Source organism: Podarcis bocagei (genome assembly GCF_964188305.1).
Source record: "Podarcis bocagei genome assembly, chromosome: 11".
Taxonomy (NCBI): Eukaryota; Metazoa; Chordata; class Lepidosauria; order Squamata; family Lacertidae; genus Podarcis; species Podarcis bocagei.
Window position 1 is genome coordinate 39,562,165 of NC_138136.1, and position 19,311 is coordinate 39,581,475.

The following is a 19,311-nucleotide window of genomic DNA, read 5'->3' on the forward strand; positions in this document are numbered from 1 at the left end:
AGGGCCATGCCATTGTTTTCTTCTGTGTCTTGCTTTTTGGGGGGTGTTTCTTTTTGGATTAGCTTCGTAACCCTGTTTTGCTGGTATCCGTTGGCGATTAACACATTTGAAAGATTCTGTAACTCAGTTGTCAAGTGGTCTTTGTCAGCCAGGCGTTTGGTTCTGGAGATGAGAGTCTTGGCTACGGAGTTTATTTGTGCAGGGTGGTGGTGTGATTGTGCATGTAAGTAGCGGTTGGTGTGTGTTTTTTTCCGGTAGATAGTGTGTCCTAGGGAGCCATCAGGTTTTTTGTAGATTAGGACGTCAAGGAAGGGAAGTTGGTTGTTGGCTTCTATTTCCATAGTGAATTGTATTTTGGGGTGTAGGCTGTTGAGATGTGTGAGGAAGCTATCTAGTTTTTTCTTCCCGTGTGGCCAAATTACAAAGGTGTCGCCAACATACCTGAGCCAAAGTTTGGGTTTGTGTTCTGACTTGTCTAAAGCATTGGTTTCAAAGTGTTCCATGTACAGATTTGCGATGACCGGTGAGAGGGTATAGGAACTCAAACACTGAGATCCTGCTCTGTTCCAGTAACAAGAAGCCGAAAGCACCAGCCTGAAGATGACGAGTGAGACCTCGTCGAAACGTCGCCTAGACACCCCAACTCTTACACGGGAAGACACCCGAAGACACCAAAACCTGCATTCCTGTACCCGTGAAAATCTACGAAAGCAAATATATATATATATATATATATATATATATATATATATATATATATATATATGTATGTATGTATATATGGGACTAATTTTAAACAATTAGTTTTTAAACACTCCCAGAGGTTTTTGCATCAGTTGTTTAAGAAACATAAAATAAATCTATAATGATTTCAGGCTAAAATCTACTTGCTTATACTGCTCTCAGAACAAAGAAGGCAAAAGTGAACTGTGTTAATTGAATAAGAGACAGTCAGTCTTTGCTCCAAGAAGCGAACTGTCTGTGATTCGATTAACAGTATGCTCTCATCTTCCTTCTTTCAGCTGTTTTCTTTACCTTGCATTGATTTTTGTGGCATTTTAGAAAGTAACCACTCTCTCCTACCCTCAAGAAAAACAACAGGCAAAAGTCCATTACGGACATTATGAGAGACGGTGCAAAAAACAACAACAACCCATCATTTTTGTTTTATTATGAACAGAAGAATGTCAATGAGCAAAGTGATGGAAAACATACAGGTGGTGTTTGTTTGTTTTTAATCTAAGTAGCTAACCAAAGAGTAGCAGGTAAATCAAACAGAAGCTAACATTTTAGCACATTCTAAGCTGAGAGCAGTACCTGCATTTCTCACAACTCAGGAGATTTTAGCCAAGTGAGATTTATCCTTGTATGATTGTGCAGCACATTTTATATATAGATGTGAGCACTGTGTGATGCTGAAAAAAATCATGTGGAAAACAGTCACTCAAGTTTCCTTTTCGGCCTCACAGCAGGTGGCTAGCAACAGCTGTTAATGAAGATAACAAATATGGGTGAAGGTTTCTGGATTCGGAGGGAAAATGCATGAAAATTTTCTTCAAGTTAAAACTTGATTGTTAACCCCCAAACAACTGCTTGGAATGCGATTTAATTAAAAAAATAAACCATGCAGGTATGAAACACAATAAAGGCATTAAGGAACATAGGAAGGAGAGAGATAGTGGGCTAGATGGACAAATAGTTCCCTTACTGACTGTGGCCAGAATGGCTACTTTAAGGTCATTTACAGAACGTCCTGGAACACTGAAATGTTCCCAACTGGCTTTTGAATCTTGCCATTTCTGCTTAACATCAGATGATTTTGTTGGATCAGCCCAGCATCCTGCTCTCAGTGGCCAACCAGAATACTGTGGGAAGCTTGTAAAAAGGACATGAGCACAACTACACCTGCAATTCCCAACAGCCTACAACCTCTAATGCCTCCAACTGTGGCAGTCAGTACAGTCACCATGGCTAGTAGTAATAGCCTTGTCCTCTGTGAACTTGTCCAATCCCCTTTTAAAGCTATCGAAGTTGGGAGTCATCAATTCTTCTTGTGGAAGTGAGTGCCATAGTTTAACTATGTGCTGCATGAATAACTACTTTTTTTCTATCTGTCCTGAATCTTCTACCATTCAGGCGCTACAAAATTTATTTTTTTCAAAATCAGTGGCTTCATATGAAGTGAGACTTTGGAACCTTTGTACATGGTTAGATAGAGATGAGTAAGTGTCTGTGTGGGGGGATTACTACTACTACTACTACTACTACTACTACTACTAAAATTTCTATACCACCCTTCATCTGAGGATCACAGGGCGCTTAACATAAAAATACATAACATAGTAAAAAACAAAATAATACCCCACCACAGTTTAAAAGACCCTAGATTGTTTAATTTGCCCAAGGCATTGGAGAAGAGGAATGTTTTTGCCTGTAATGAAGGTGTCAGGCGAGCCTCCCTGGGGGAGAGCATTCCACAAACAGGGAGCTACCACACAAAAGGCCTGTTCTCGTGTTGCCACCCTTTGGATCTCTCATGGAAGAGTCAAGTGAAGAAGGGCCTCCGATGATGATCGCAGGGTCCTGGTCGGTTCATATGAGGAGAGGCAGTCCTTGAGGTATTGTGGCTTAGGAAAAGTTTTTAAATGATGTAAAAGTCTCTGAATTTCCTCCATTGTCTCTGTGCTACTTCCTCAACCAAATTGACAGTTTTATTGTGCACATTAAGCAGAAATAAATTACTAGATACAGGTGTCCTACATGCAGGTTTTCAGTATGAACTGATTAATATAACTCCTTTCTGTGATTTGTGCATGAAGACTTGAAGATGGTTTATATAATACAAGGAAAGTTCCCAAGATTAACCTGGAAATCAGAGGTCAATGAATATTCATCACACCCAGGCATGTTACTGTTACTGAGAGTTTAAGCAACTAACATAAAGATGTTAGGAAATATCACATTGTGGCTTGTTGCTATTTTAAATCTGTTATTTAAGTATCGAGCACATCTTGTGCTGAAATTAAACAAAATAGTTGGCTGTTTCACAGATGCGTTGACACTTTTTATCATATCATTTCAAAATAGTTTAAAGATAATTACAGAAATATTTATAGAGGGATTTGTTCTCCTGGCAATTCAACACCAATCAATTCACTTTTATGTTAAAACTGAGAGCTGAGTCTTGCATGGGCATGCACCCGTGCACAGACACTCACTATCACTTGGCCAATAACATTAAATGCATTTAGGGTTAACAGGTGTTCAGAACCAGCTTCTTCTACATAAATCAGAAAGCCTGTAGAAACTGGTCTCAAAAGATAATTGTGCAATTGATCACACAAACTAACATGCACATCAACCACTGGGGTATGAGCTGCTGGTTTAATATAGTTTACCTTCACCTGAGAATAATTCTGAAACCTGTTCAGAACCCAATTAACATTTCCCAAACCTTTCTGTAAACATAGTTACTAGCATTTTTTGATACCAATACTTAGTGGCAGATGGTTCACCCCTCCCCTCAAGAGGCCGTTACAAACCATTAGTTTAGCAATATGTACAACTTAAATCTGAAGCGTATGCTCTCTCGATCTGAATTATTCACATCTGACACTGTGTGAACATTTCTCTCAGTTCATTTTGCTGAATTAAATTTACAGATTCTGGTTCTTCTGGACTTTAGTCACTGCAAAGCTGATTTGTTGGGTCAAACCAGCTTGCGTAATATTAGTCACTGGAACCATGGAGCTGTGAATCTTTGCAAAAGGAGAAACTGCCCCACTGCCATTATTCTCTGCTGGTGAAGGAGTCATATGAAACCTGACCCAGCTTCCAGTACACTAGATGAGGAGCCTGGACTGTTATGAGACTTAGCATTGGTGTTTTCTACTGCTAAGAATTGGGATCCTGACTCTGAAAATGGTACATTCAATTTAGATGGTCTAGAAGGAACCTCAACAGCTGTTCCCAAACAAGATTCAGTTTTCTTTGACGCATTACTGCTAACATGATCCACCTCTCGCTGGGCTTCTTGAGAATTCATCTCCATTTCCGAAACACTTGTCATCTTAGTTTGAGCGTCCTGCATAAATCTGTGGCAGTAGACATCAATCGGCTTAGTGAACTCTTTTACGGCATTGTCTGTGGCAGCAGTTTCCTGGGGTCCTTTGCCTTCCAATTCAGACTTGTTAGTTTGGTCTTCATAGTGTGTCATGTGGATTTCTGAAGGAACAGGAATGCTAATATATATTTTTTAAATGATATTTATTACTTTTTCAACATTTCCAACACAACACTACAAACAAAAAAGAAAAGAGAAAAAACAATACAAATACAATACAAAAATGTTACATGGACTAACAAAACAAAGCAAAAACAGACAAAAACAATTTAAAAACACCTCAAACATTTTCAATATCTTATATTTCATTCACTTATTTCCAGTGACCTCCTCACACCTCCCTTTTTGTATTCCACTTCTATTAATTGTTTCAGCAATTCCTTTCCATCTTACTCTGTTTTCTATCCTATAATTATCTTAACACATTCTTGCCTTGTTTTTCCTTTCATTTTCTATTAATCTATTTATACTTAATTCCTTATGACATTTCTACTAAAGCCATATAACTTCATTCCAACATTTTTCTAACATTCCTTAATTTTACAATATTTCTATAAATAGTCTTTAAACTTTTTCCAATCTTCTTCCACCGACTCATCTCCCTGGTCTCGGATCTTGCCAGTCATTTCCGCCAATTCCATATAGTCCATCAACTTCGTCTGCCATTGCCCAACACTTCAGTGCTTTCAAGAAGCAGCCATTCTCTCAACCAGCAAAAAGCAAATGGTTCACAACGAAATTTAAAGATCTGGCAGGGCAGATCCACCTCCTTCTTTGGCATCCATCAATATCTTAAGTTTTACTCGAGGCTTCCTGCCCTGCCAAACAACTCTAGAAACATCCCTCTGCCACCTCCTGAAACAATCCATCCCATCCAAAGCTTGCAATGTTTGAAACAAAAGCAACACCCCCAGCAACACAGCAGCCCTCATGCCCACCACAGTAACTCGGCCCAACAGTAACAACTTCTGATTTGTCCATATTTCCAAATCCCCCTTCTCTTCAATCCAACATCCTTCACAGTTATCCTTAAACAGATTCACATTTTTGGCGGTCATACTAACCCCCAAATACCTCTCTTTCTCAACCAATGTTAGTCCTGTCACCTCCTGAAACTCTGTCAAGCTTTCCTTTTCCAGTTCAGATAGGGCTCTGGTCCTCAAATTCATCTGTTCTTCTTTAAGTTCCATCATAACGAATGTCAGCTTATGTTCATCAGGTTGTCTTTGTATGGATGGGACTCTCCTCTCCAGTTGTATTGCTTTAGATTCAGCAGCAAGGGTTTTTCCCTGACTTCATCTGCAGTTTGCCGTATCAGAGTAGATTCCTGTGTCAGTTTCTGGGTGGTTTCTGAATTGGTATTCACCTTTTGTCCCAAGTTATTTAAACTTTCTATGATTAAGTCAATTTCAATATTTGCAGCATCCATTTTCACATTTATCACGTCTGTTTTCTTGTGAAGTTGTTCCAGCGAATCGTTTATTTTCAATAATGCAGCCACTAAGGCCTCTTCTGTCGACATCCCGTCTGTTTTTTCCTTTCCATTTGCCATAACACTTAAGAGATTCAAGGTCAATTCCAAAGTCTCACACTTTTTTATCTTGCAGATGGAAATTCCCCTAGCCCAGCTCCTGTAAAGTAACCAATTTCAACTAGGGGAAAACAGTTTCTATTTGTATCGGTCAGTATGTCCTCTTTTAAACACAGTTTCAATAATCCAAAGTTAGTTTCAATTTTCAGTTACTTTCCTCCTTTTTTTGAAAACAACCGGAGACAGTAGAAACAATGTATTCTCTTGTTTAGCTACCTGTCAATGAACGTTCTAAACGCTGTCAATGGATGTTCCAAAAAACATCAATCCTGCTAGCAGCCCGTTTCCAGGGTCAGAGCGGCGGTATTTTAACTCTCTTAACTCTCTCATAATAATAATAATAATAATAATAATAATAATAATAATAATAATAATAATAATAATAATAATAATAATTTATTATTTGTACCCCGCCCATCTGGCTGGGTTTCCCCAGCCACTCTGGGCGGCTTCCAACAAAGATGAAAAATACACTAAAATGTCACATATTAAAAACTTCCCTGAACTTCCTACAGGCATATTCAGTCCACCACTCCCCCCCCTCTTCTCCTGTCTCCAAAAGGGGGGGGGGTTAGTTCTTTACCGATGGAAATTTAGTCTTTTACAAAAGGCTTTCCAAGACTTTAGCTTGCAGCCTCCTTGCTTCAGTTTATCTACAAAAGGGGGAGGTGGACTTCCTGTATTGAACCTCCCCGTTTCGATGCCAGATTTAACGTTTAAAAATCCAATTCTTCCCAATTCAGCTCTACTCACGGGTAATTACTTTAGAGTCAAATTGTCCACAGGAAAAAGTCAGTGCTCTCCGACAACAGCTATGCGGCTTCGCTCCGTGGAAGAAGCAGACAATTCGAAGCACCGCGCCACTCACCCCACATCGCTCCGGATCCCCGAAACTGGGTTTCCCCGCGAGTAGGGGAGGCGCAAAAGGTGCCCGCCGAATCCCACGTTCACAGGCTTCTCCCGCCTGTGATTTTTACGGGTCTCTGCCTTCGCCGTGGCGGTACAGACCCAAATTCCCACAGGGCAAATTCCTCCCGATCAGAGGAATTCCGTCATTGCCGGAGGCACCAACCCGGAAGTCTCAACAGGAATGCTAATATTGATGTCAGTGCTGCTTATAGACTGGGACTGATTGCTTAGCTGAGGAGCAGAGGCGATGACACCACAACTGGGCAGAACTTAATCTATCTGTCCCATGTTCTCCAAGGAGTCGATGAACTGCTGGTCATCATCAGATTTGGAATTTGTAAGGTACTCATCAGAATGAATCAGTATCTGAGGAGATCTCAATTCAGATTCTGCATTGGCTTTAGGATCTGTCATGTCACTTGTGCCACCATCGTACCCCATACTTGTGCCTGCCACAAAGACTTTGCATTCTCAGTGGCTTCAACTGGTGTAGTGGTTGTGGGGGACTGAAAAATACCTGCCCATGTAAAATTTATGTGAAGTGTTTTCACATGATGAAAACTGCAGGTAATGGACAATTTTACTTAAAATGCTACATATATGAAGTGAGCAAGTAATTAATTATTTGAGCAATGCGGGTAACTATCTTAATTACAGCAGATCTTAAAGCTAATTGTTGATTGAGTGATTCAGAACAATGTTGTAGAATAGCATGTTTTCACTTGTTACAGAATAAGCACTTATTAAAAATAACAGAATAGCCTTCTTCCCTAAGCTGTGGAACTCCTCACAGTGGTCCATATGGCAATTCACTATACAGCTTGTCCTGAATGCTGAAGATGCACAGCTTTGATGCCTGAGATATCTATTTTCAGGACTCACCCTATATTTGTGATAATAAATTGTTTTAAATGTTGTATTGTTGTAACCCGGTCTGGGGCCTTAGGGCAAAGGGCAGGTAAATAATAATACAGAATTAAGGAAAATAAACGTAAAGCATTGTAAAACAACTACAAACGGTAAGATAGTAGTTTGTATGTTTTATCTCTAGTTTTAATACTCTTGCTTTTTGGATACAGTGTTTTCACTGATTCCATGGAACTTAAATCTAATATTTTTCTTCAATGAAAAACTGTCTTAACAGGAAGTGTTCACAAGCTCTCTGTAGCAACATGTACTCAGGATGTTCTGAAAGTGTGGAAAGGTGAGGAAAGAAACATAATGCATTATGTTTAAAACATGGCTCACAGAGCCTTTGGGAGGAGTGACCCAAAAGGCATTAGAGATTCTATAAATATTTTAGCAATCCTAAGAGATACAATACAGGGAGAGGAATTAGAAAAAAGAGCCAGCAAGTAGTTTGCCAGCATGAAAGCAGAACCAGGGATGTACTGAGAGTTTTACTCAGTAAAATTGATTGGGCACACTCATTTGGGTGGGTTTTTTTTTTTGGACTCTCAGTGATTACTGTATTTTTTGCTCTATAAGACTCACTTTTTCCCTCCTAAAAAGTAAGGGAAAATGTGTGTGCGTCTTATGGAGCAAATGCAGGCTGCACAGCTATCCCAGAAGCCAGAACAGCAAGAGGGATTGCTGCTTTCACTGCCCAGCGATCCCTCTTCCTGTTCTGGCTTCTGAGATTCAGAATATTTTTTTCTTGTTTTCCTCCTCCAAAAACTAGGTGCGTCTTGTGGTCTGGTGCGTCTTATAGAGCAAAAAATATGGTACTCTTTTATGTAACTCATAGCAATTCTCATAACAAAAACAGTCTTAAGCTAGCACAGCTAGTCAATACCAATAATCGGATTTGTAACTGGATGCTAATTACCAACTGATGAGAAGCAGTGACTTTAATTCATGAGTATTTTTGGTTAAACATTAATTGATATTTAATATACTTATTAATGACTAGGTGGGCATTATTATAGCATCATAAGGCGGCAAGGAAACCAGAGGACTGTTGTTCAGTTCCCTAATCTCTGCCAATATAGCTGTACCTAAAGCATCCCTGTCAGGTGCCTATTCAACCTTTCTCATAAAAGCCTACAAGGAAGGAAATGTACAACCTCCTGAAGAAGTTCACTGAAATACTAAAACTGCTCTTAAATTTTGGTATTTTAAATAACAGACTTACAAAGCTTGGTTTAATGAACCATCAGTTTCAAGCCTGTGACAGAAGTAGAGGTCATGCCCAAATCCACCTCTGTCATCTTATCTTCACTCTTGAATATACATTCATTCATTCATTCATTCATTTATTTACGGCTATTAGCCCATAAAATATGTACAAACATAAAAAGCACAAAGGCTTAAAAACCGAAATATCTGGCAACAGAAGGTGAACACTGCGATGCAAGGGTGGGTCATTGGGCAGAGCCAAATAATAGGATGTGGCCCGGAGAGCTCCAAGGGACGGTTCACAGAAAAAGGAAAACTGAAGACGAGATCCGACATGCACTCTCATCATAACTGTCCGATTAGATTTTGATGTTGTTGTTGTTGTTGTTTTTTGGTGGTTTTTGCGTGTGAGGTAACCGCATTCAGGAATCTCGCCACCTGCAGAGTAACAGAAGGATCTGTATCCTGCAAAAGCAGTGCGGCGTGTGACTCAACAGGCCTGCTAACCAAGCGCAGTAAAGCAGGGCCCAGGAATTTAGTCCTGGCTATGCTATGTAGGGGACAGTTGAACATTATATGTGGAAGAGATTCAACAGTTTTCCCATCACACACGCATAGCGGAGACACCAAACCCTTGGAAAATCTGTGGCTCAGCAGGTTCGATGGAAGGACATTGAACCTTGCACGAATAAATGCAAGTCGGTGAGGTACTGATGAAAGAGATGACATGTATGATGGAAGGTCAAGTGGTGGGGTTATTCCGTGATACCTGGGGGAGCAGACACCCCCACCTCTGGCAAGGTTGTGTTGATTTTCAATGTCTGCTAATCTTTGCTCAATTAGGCTTTTAGCTGAGCGTAAGTTCATCTTTAAGGAGTCCGCTGGGGAGATTCCGATGCTCAGAAGTTTGGCATGGATTTTTCCTACCCACGGATTAACAAATTCGTCCCGCCAGAGGCACTGAAAAAGGTAATGGTCGGGAAGCCTATGCCAGCTGGACAGCCAATAGCCAAAGACTCGCTTCCAGATGACAGTCTCCAATGTTGCAATCCTTAACTCCAGACGTATGGCTGCGTTGCTCACACACATGGGGAGTTTCAGGAGGCGACGGAGAAACTGATTCTGCAATGTCTCCAGCGATGTTAAATTGGACCCAGGGGCCCAGAGCGGGGCAGCATAGCAGAGGGTGGAAACCACTTTTGCGTAGTATACCTTCAATGCAGAGGGGATGTGGGAGGCTCCGTCAGCCGCAAAAAATTGGAGTAGAGCATAAAGTATTGTTTTCCCTTTGTTTAGTAAATACTGTATCTGTGGCTTCCAGCTTAGGTTGTAGTGAAAAAAGACTCCCAGGTATTTAAATTTGAAAACCTGTTCTAATTGGACTCCATCTAACTTCCAGCTGTAAGTTTTCCGAGACCTGGTAAAGACCAGGACTTTAGATTTCCCATGATTAATTGTCAGATGGTTGAGTTTGCAATAAGCCGCAAAAATCTTTAGAGCTCTGCATAAACCGACTCTAGAGTAGGAAAGGATCGCTGCATCATCGGCGTATAGGAGCAAAGGGCAGCGGAAATCGGCTAGGCGGGGGGCATGAATGTTGGCTTGAGACTCATTCAGAAAGAGCTTCATATCGCTAATAAACAGGTTGAAGAGGAGTGGGGCCAAAATGCAGCCTTGGCGCACACCTCTATTTATTGGGACCTCGTTGGATAGGTTTCCCGCAGGTGTGAGTCTCACTCTAGCCGACGACCCGTGGTGTAATTGGGTTATAAGCCATAACAGTCTTCTATCTATGCCCCATCTCTCTAGTTTCTTCCATAGACAGTTTCTTGGGATACTGTCGAAGGCGGCCTTTAGGTCTATGAAAGCGACACATAGGCGCCCCCGCCTCGGGGCAGAATATTTTCTGGCAAGATGATACATAATTATCATATGGTCAGAGGTCGAGTAATTGTTCCTAAAGCCCGCTTGCTCATGGCCAATCAGATTTGAGTCGTTTGCCCAATGAGACAGCTTAGACAGCAAAAATTTTGCATAGATTTTCCCGATGATAGACAAAAGGCTGATGTTCCGATAGTTCTCCGGGTCAGCAGGGGGACCCTTTTTATGGACTGGCACGATCACGGCCTCCTTCCATGACCTAGGGATAAGCCCCGTAGAATTAATTGCATCAAAGACTTTGGCCAGAATTTCAGCCCACCACCTCGGTTGCGCAACAATAGCCTCAGCAGGGACTAGATCCGGCCCGGGGGCTTTGCCCGTTTTCAGATCTAATATCAAGTCCATTATCAGGTCTGGGTCGGTAGAGGGCCACAGAGGTAGATGGTCGGCTTGGAATTCCGTGGATGAGTTGGATTCCTCTGCCAAGGAAAAATATTTACTCAAGAATTTTTCCCATGTGGGCGCAGGGATAGTCGTCAGTGGGTACTTCCTTCCTCTTATGTTTATCAGAGCCCAAAATTCCTGGGGTCTGCGGGATTTAGAGGCCGCTATCAAGGCTCGCCAACGCTTTTGATGCCACTCGCGTTTGGCCAGCTTTAAAGTCTGTTTGTATGCTCTTTTGGCTTGTAAATAGGAGGATGGTAGAGCTTGGGCATTAGAGTTTTTGTATTCATTATAGATGGAACGAAGAAGGGATCTTGCTTGTTTGCAAGAGGTGTTCATTTCATTTCATTTATTTATTTATTTACGGCTATTAGCCCATAAAATATGTACAAACATAAAAAAGCACAAAGGCTTAAAAACCGAAATATCTGGCAACAGAAGGTGAACACTGCGATGCAAGGGTGGGTCATTGGGCAGAGCCAAATAATAGGATGTGGCCCGGAGAGCTCCAAGGGACGGTTCACAGAAAAAGGAAAACTGAAGACGAGATCCGACATGCACTCTCATCATAACTGTCCGATTAGATTTTGATGTTGTTGTTGTTGTTGTTTTTTGGTGGTTTTTGCGTGTGAGATAACCGCATTCAGGAATCTCGCCACCTGCAGAGTAACAGAAGGATCTGTATCCTGCAAAAGCAGTGCGGCGTGTGACTCAACAGGCCTGCTAACCAAGCGCAGTAAAGCAGGGCCCAGGAATTTAGTCCTGGCTATGCTATGTAGGGGACAGTTGAACATTATATGTGGAAGAGATTCAACAGTTTTCCCATCACACACGCATAGCGGAGACACCAAACCCTTGGAAAATCTGTGGCTCAGCCGGTTCGATGGAAGGACATTGAACCTTGCACGAATAAATGCAAGTCGGTGAGGTACTGATGAAAGAGATGACATGTATGATGGAAGGTCAAGTGGTGGGGTTATTCCGTGATACCTGGGGGAGCAGACACCCCCACCTCTGGCAAGGTTGTGTTGATTTTCAATGTCTGCTAATCTTTGCTCAATTAGGCTTTTAGCTGAGCGTAAGTTCATCTTTAAGGAGTCCGCTGGGGAGATTCCGATGCTCAGAAGTTTGGCATGGATTTTTCCTACCCACGGATTAACAAATTCGTCCCGCCAGAGGCACTGAAAAAGGTAATGGTCGGGAAGCCTATGCCAGCTGGACAGCCAATAGCCAAAGACTCGCTTCCAGATGACAGTCTCCAATGTTGCAATCCTTAACTCCAGACGTATGGCTGCGTTGCTCACACACATGGGGAGTTTCAGGAGGCGACGGAGAAACTGATTCTGCAATGTCTCCAGCGATGTTAAATTGGACCCAGGGGCCCAGAGCGGGGCAGCATAGCAGAGGGTGGAAACCACTTTTGCGTAGTATACCTTCAATGCAGAGGGGATGTGGGAGGCTCCGTCAGCCGCAAAAAATTGGAGTAGAGCATAAAGTATTGTTTTCCCTTTGTTTAGTAAATACTGTATCTGTGGCTTCCAGCTTAGGTTGTAGTGAAAAAAGACTCCCAGGTATTTAAATTTGAAAACCTGTTCTAATTGGACTCCATCTAACTTCCAGCTGTAAGTTTTCCGAGACCTGGTAAAGACCAGGACTTTAGATTTCCCATGATTAATTGTCAGATGGTTGAGTTTGCAATAAGCCGCAAAAATCTTTAGAGCTCTGCATAAACCGACTCTAGAGTAGGAAAGGATCGCTGCATCATCGGCGTATAGGAGCAAAGGGCAGCGGAAATCGGCTAGGCGGGGGGCATGAATGTTGGCTTGAGACTCATTCAGAAAGAGCTTCATATCGCTAATAAACAGGTTGAAGAGGAGTGGGGCCAAAATGCAGCCTTGGCGCACACCTCTATTTATTGGGACCTCGTTGGATAGGTTTCCCGCAGGTGTGAGTCTCACTCTAGCCGACGACCCGTGGTGTAATTGGGTTATAAGCCATAACAGTCTTCTATCTATGCCCCATCTCTCTAGTTTCTTCCATAGACAGTTTCTTGGGATACTGTCGAAGGCGGCCTTTAGGTCTATGAAAGCGACACATAGGCGCCCCCGCCTCGGGGCAGAATATTTTCTGGCAAGATGATACATAATTACCATATGGTCAGAGGTCGAGTAATTGTTCCTAAAGCCCGCTTGCTCATGGCCAATCAGATTTGAGTCGTTTGCCCAATGAGACAGCTTAGACAGCAAAAATTTTGCATAGATTTTCCCGATGATAGACAAAAGGCTGATGTTCCGATAGTTCTCCGGGTCAGCAGGGGGACCCTTTTTATGGACTGGCACGATCACGGCCTCCTTCCATGACCTAGGGATAAGCCCCGTAGAATTAATTGCGTCAAAGACTTTGGCCAGAATTTCAGCCCACCACCTCGGTTGCGCAACAATAGCCTCAGCAGGGACTAGATCCGGCCCGGGGGCTTTGCCCGTTTTCAGATCTAATATCAAGTCCATTATCAGGTCTGGGTCGGTAGAGGGCCACAGAGGTAGATGGTCGGCTTGGAATTCCGTGGATGAGTTGGATTCCTCTGCCAAGGAAAAATATTTACTCAAGAATTTTTCCCATGTGGGCGCAGGGATAGTCGTCAGTGGGTACTTCCTTCCTCTTATGTTTATCAGAGCCCAAAATTCCTGGGGTCTGCGGGATTTAGAGGCCGCTATCAAGGCTCGCCAACGCTTTTGATGCCACTCGCGTTTGGCCAGCTTTAAAGTCTGTTTGTATGCTCTTTTGGCTTGTAAATAGGAGGATGGTAGAGCTTGGGCATTAGAGTTTTTGTATTCATTATAGATGGAACGAAGAAGGGATCTTGCTTGTTTGCAAGAGGTGTTAAACCAAGGGGCCCCAGCACTGAAATGCGCCACTTTCGCCTTTTGAGGAGGTGATGTAAAAAAGGTGGTAAGGTTTGTTGTAAGAAGGTTAAAAAGTTTCAAAACCGAATTGGAATCTTGTAAATCAGTAGTTATTTGAGGTAGATAGGCAGTGATTTCCCTATGGAAAAAATCCTGGTATTTTTGGGCTACAGCCTCCGACCATTTGATCCCTCTTATTTGGACCGATGATGAGGTTTCCAGAAGAACTGAGTGTTTATAGTCCTTCTGGCGCCGGAACAATGACAAAGTGGTCACTACTGGGAGGTGATCACTGAAATGTTGATTTTCAACTTGGAAGGAAAGTACATTAACGGCCAAATTTGCGGAGATCAAGATGTAATCAATAACACTGTTAGATGTTGGTCCCAGGTGAGTGAACTCCCCCGGTATATCGGGGGGGAAGGTGCCGTTCAAGAATACTAGATTCAAGCGAATGGCCATTTGGTAAAGGGTCACTCCTGCTTTGTTTACTCTGTTGTCCTTTGAAGTTCTAATTCTGGTATGTTCCAAGTCAAAGTTGTCCAAACATGGGGGAGTCCACCAGTTGGACTTAGTTAGTAGGTCCCAATTAGTGGCAATACGAGCATTAAAATCTCCCCCAATTAAGGAATACGAGTTAGGGCATTTGGTATGACATGACAATAGGTGATTTTCAAATGATTCCCATCTCCAATCAAGATCAGGTGCTGAGCCTTCGGGGGGGAGATAAACATTAGTAATTAGTAATGAGGACTTCCCTTCTGTGATCAGTCCAGATAGAGCAAAAGGCGGGGAAGCCCGTACCAGAGTGAATTTGGCGCGAAGTTGGAGTGAGATCCCAATCAAAAGACCCCCTTTGGGGCGACCTCCTTTCAAGGAAGGGGAGGCCGGAAGTGTTAGAAGATCGAAGCCATCTATGATAATCTCTTCCTCATCCCACGTTTCTTGGAATAGAATGATATTAAATGAGTTTATGTACTTCCTGAATTCGGGGTCTGATTTTTTGGTTCTCCAACCAGCGATGTTCCAGCTAAGTATTGATAATGTCGGGTCCTTGTGCTGTCCCGGTAATTGTCACTTTGAGTTGTTTAATGGGTTCTTGGAGGTAGAACGAGGACCTATAAGAAAATCGGTAATTTTAGTTTGTGTGGGTAAGGTCTTCTTCTGTGTTGATTGAGTCCATGATTTGGTAACATTAACAGGCAGGAAGGGTTTTGCCGGGGAGGAAGAATTAGGCAAAGTTGGTGAGGTTGGATGCTGTTCATTGAGGTGAGTAGTAGCAAGCCTTTGATGGGCTATACTAGTAGATCCGTCGGAGTTGTCAGTCTTAACCAGGGTAGCGCTAAGAGGTGTTCCAGCCATCACTTGTAGTTGCTGCACAGATGGGGAAGAATTATCACGCAGATGTATAGAAGGACGTGAACGTGGGGATAGTGCATGCGTAATCATTTCCTGGTGATCTTCAGGCAGGGATGATTCTAGCTCAGGCATTGAGGCAAAGGAATCATCAACCTCCATATTTTGATTGGACATAAGGTCTGAAACGGGAGTATTGAGTTTATCAACTTCCTCCACGGTAGAATGGTGCTGTTGGTCAGCAGGTGACTGCTGATTCAAATCAGTAGGGGGTAACAAAGTAACAGGTTGAGAGATTATCAAGGTATTTGATGGAGACGCCTTGTGGGACGTGGAGCACCTTCTCACCTCTCTCATCGGCATAGAGGGGTCCCCTTGCGATAGGAGTCTTTGTTTGAGTAGATCCAATCTATCGAGAATAGCCTGCTGTTCTTCCGAAGGGAGTTTTCCATAGGAGGAGATAAGATTTCTCTCTTCAGGGATATTCCAATCTCCGCTTGCAATTGGATCACTCCTCAGCTTAGCTAGATGGTCACTTGCGGTCGCAGGTGGAACAGGGGGTATCCGGCTAGGTGTTTTTCCCTTTATTATAGGGACAGAGGAAGGAAACAGGCGTTCGTTGCCGGTTAGAATGTTGGGAAAAAGAGGTTTAATACTCGTGTCCTTAAAGACTCTTGTTGTTACAATCTCCCAGGGTGCCAGCCGATCTTTTTGTCTTGCAAGAAGATGTGGGATCCTTGCAGACTGGAAGGAGAGCATAAATTTCCTTGGCCAGGGCGTGGCATTTAGGGGTACTACAGATAGAAGATCTATCCGGGAAAAAGGAATATTTAACAAATCACGTAGGTACCCTTTAGCCATCATCAGGTTATTCCACCTAAGTCTGGGGGCGTCACGGGAAAAAATGGATAGACATATTTTATTACGTTGAAAAATCAAGGATTGCTTATTCCTTTGGGGCAGTGGTAGCTTGCATCTTGAGCCCTTAAGGAGAGATTTCTGGTCAAGTTGTCTCTTTAAGGTACTCACAAGCTGCACAGGAGATTGATGCAAATTAGATAGCTCAGTTGAGGAAGGTAGATGAGCTAGAAAGGCCCGTGTAAGTTTATTCAATGACGAAGAAATCTCCTCCAGTTCCTTGAAGATGAAGCTTAAAGTCCTGATTACCAGTTGTATTTGATCAGGTACTAATTCATGGGCAGTTTGCCCTAATGCTTCCCGTTTCAATGACGGAGGTGTAATTAAGGTATCAGGGAGGAGGGTTTCCCTATGGCTTCCATCCCCCGCTGGATCAGCTAGCTTTTCCAACTCTCCTTGATCATGCAGTGGCCAAAAGCGGTTGTATGTTTCGACCGCAGAAACAATTACTTGCTCCGTTTTGCTGTTATTGTTAGTAGATGGTGGGGGAGATTCAAGCTTTGACTGCTTTGCTCTTGGAGGTGAACAACTTTTCTCAGCAGATCTTGGTCGCTTGCCATGACCCATTTGTCACTGTCTCACTAACTACGAAGGTTCAAAGTAGAGGTAAACGGAGATAAAAGAGATAAAAGAGAACTTATCTTTATGGACGCAAATCCTCTGCTACTCCTCGTCCACTGCTCAACATAACCCAGTCTTCAAGACGGCGTTACTAATCAGCAGCAGGCTTTCTCAGCAGGGGGTTTGAATATCCTTGTTGATACGTATATGGCCCCGACAGGCCAACCATAGAAGTAAAACGATTAAAAACTTCCAACAGAGGTAAAATAATTTAAAAGTCAAATAAAAACAGCTATAAAGACGGCTGTAAAAGGCTATAAAAGGCAATAAAAGGTTTGTAATCCGGAGGGTTCACGAAGGAGAAGTTGTTACAGCTGCCATCTTCTTTGGCTCCTCCTCTTCTCTGTCATCTTATCTTCACTCTTGAATATACATCTGTAAATAATGTTAGAGGGCATCTAGACCTTCCTTCTCTTTATGATTATTCTTTCTAAAATCCCAACAGCATTTCTGGAGATTCCTTCCTTTATCTGACATTTAGCTAGATCAACTCTTTGAAGTTGCTTCCATCAGATCTGTCATTTCATACTGCATGACTACTCTTTTCAAAGTGACATTGGGCAAACAAGGATACCAGCAACAATGTGTGTCCTGTGCTGTGTTTATGGCAGTTATGTAACAACAAAAAATACATGCTCAGCACAAGGCTAGAAGGACAATGGTACTCAATGAAAGAAGAGAAAAGCATAGCCTTTGCTGGTTGTAAATTTTGCCTGGGAGCAGAACCATAAATGCTCCATAGGCCACAGAACATTTTTTTGTTGCTTTCAGTAAAAAAGGACTGACCTTAACTGACCCAGTTTTACAGTACTACATTGGAAGATGCTTTTGGGTCAACTCTTTATCAATTCTGGATATAGTACCTGTGATGGGACGATGAGCTGCTTGTGCGTAAAATCCTAGTCCCTCAGAGTTTGGTCAAGTCCGCAAACCTCTGTCTGTGACGGAGCGCCTTAAACATGGCTCCGTCAGTCACTGGCAGATTCCGACAGCGGTTGCTTTCGGAATTGCTTCCAACATAAAAGCTCCTTAACGGAAACACGTCTTCTGGACTCACGGCGTGACAGTTTCCGGCGAGGAGTGGGTGTCCCTATGGGAGGTCCAGAAACCTCCCCACTGTTCTCGCTGGAAGTGTCTCTGAGCCATCCCTCCTGCTCTCTTTCCCCCAGAGACCCTCCTCTCCCCCTGCTGGTTCCCTCTTCAGCTGTCGAGTCTCTCCCAACCTCCGTGAGCCCCTCCACCACCTGCCCTTCCGATGGCAGTTCCCTGACATCCACCTTCCCTCCAGGGCCCCCTTCACCCCCTCCCGTTCCCTCTCCTCTGGGCGGTGAGGAGGTAAAACCCCGGAAAGAATCTCCTTCATCTTCAGACGTCTCGAACATTTCCCTCCACCGGTTGCAGTTCCTGGCCTCTGAGTCCTCCTCCTCCTCGGAATCTGTTCCTCCTTCCAACTCCGATTCTGTGAACCCCTCCAATTCCTCTTCCTCGCCGGTGGTGCCAAAGTATTCCCTCCGGAACCTCGCTACAGGCTGAGGTTTCCGTGGGAACCTTTGATGGAATGTTTCTATTAAGACCTCATCATTGACATCCTCTGCCATGACCCAGGTGTTTTCTGACTCCGGTTCCCCTTCCCACATTACCAAATACTCCACTTGATCACCCTTCCACCTGGAGTCGATGATCTCCGCCACATGGCTGTTGTGTTCCCTTTCTTCCATTGCTGGTCCCCGTGTGAACCTCCCTTCTCGGTCCCCCTTATACAGTGACAGTAACGACCTGTGGAATACTGGGTGCAGTTTCATGTGGTTCGGTAACCGGAGTCTGAAAGCCACTGGGTTGACCTGTTGCAGGACCTCAAATGGGCCCAATCTTTTGGGTCTTAACTTCTTACAACCCCCTTTGAACGGTAACCCTTGGGTTGACAGCCACACCTGATCCCCCACCCTAATGGTTTCCCCTTCTCTTCGGTTTTTGTCTGCCTGCCTCTTATACTCCTCCTTGGCCCTTTCTAAGTTGAGTTGGAGCTGACGATGGATCGCTTCCATTTCTTCTACAAACTGTTCGGCGGCCGGGATGCTCCATCTCTCCCCCCCTCCCCCGGGGAAAGCCCTGGGATGACACCCGTAATTAGCCAAAAAGGGGCTCATCCCTGTGGACACATTCTCCGCATTGTTGTAGGCAAATTCCGCCAATGCCAGCTTCTCTACCCAATCATTCTCTCTATCATTGACATAACACCTCAGGTATTGCTGGAGGATGCCATTTGCTCTTTCCGCCTGCCCGTTGGTTTCCGGGTGCCGGGCAGTCGAAAAATTGACCTCGACGTGCAGTAGGCTCATGAGCTTCCTCCAGAACCTGGACGTAAATTGTTTCCCTCTGTCTGACACCACCCTCAAGGGGGTGCCATGCAACCTAAAAATGTGTTCTACAAACAATTTGGCTGTCTC

The 19,311-nt window shown here is 43.4% G+C and overlaps 1 protein-coding gene across 4 annotated transcripts in view; it reads right to left on the reverse strand.

The window, feature by feature from the left end:
- Positions 1 to 19,311, reverse strand: part of RNF180 (ring finger protein 180) — a 111,776-nt gene that overhangs the window by 42,392 nt on the left and 50,073 nt on the right. The window contains exon 8 of one of the 4 annotated variants that reach the window (XM_081212816.1): positions 7,717 to 7,811. The exons of the other annotated variants lie outside the window; for them this stretch is intronic. Within the exon in view, the coding sequence (XP_081068942.1) occupies positions 7,732 to 7,811 (80 nt within the window). The 3' untranslated portion in view covers positions 7,717 to 7,731. Of the gene's footprint in view, positions 1 to 7,716; positions 7,812 to 19,311 lie in introns of those variants that run through there. 4 annotated transcript variants of the gene reach the window in all.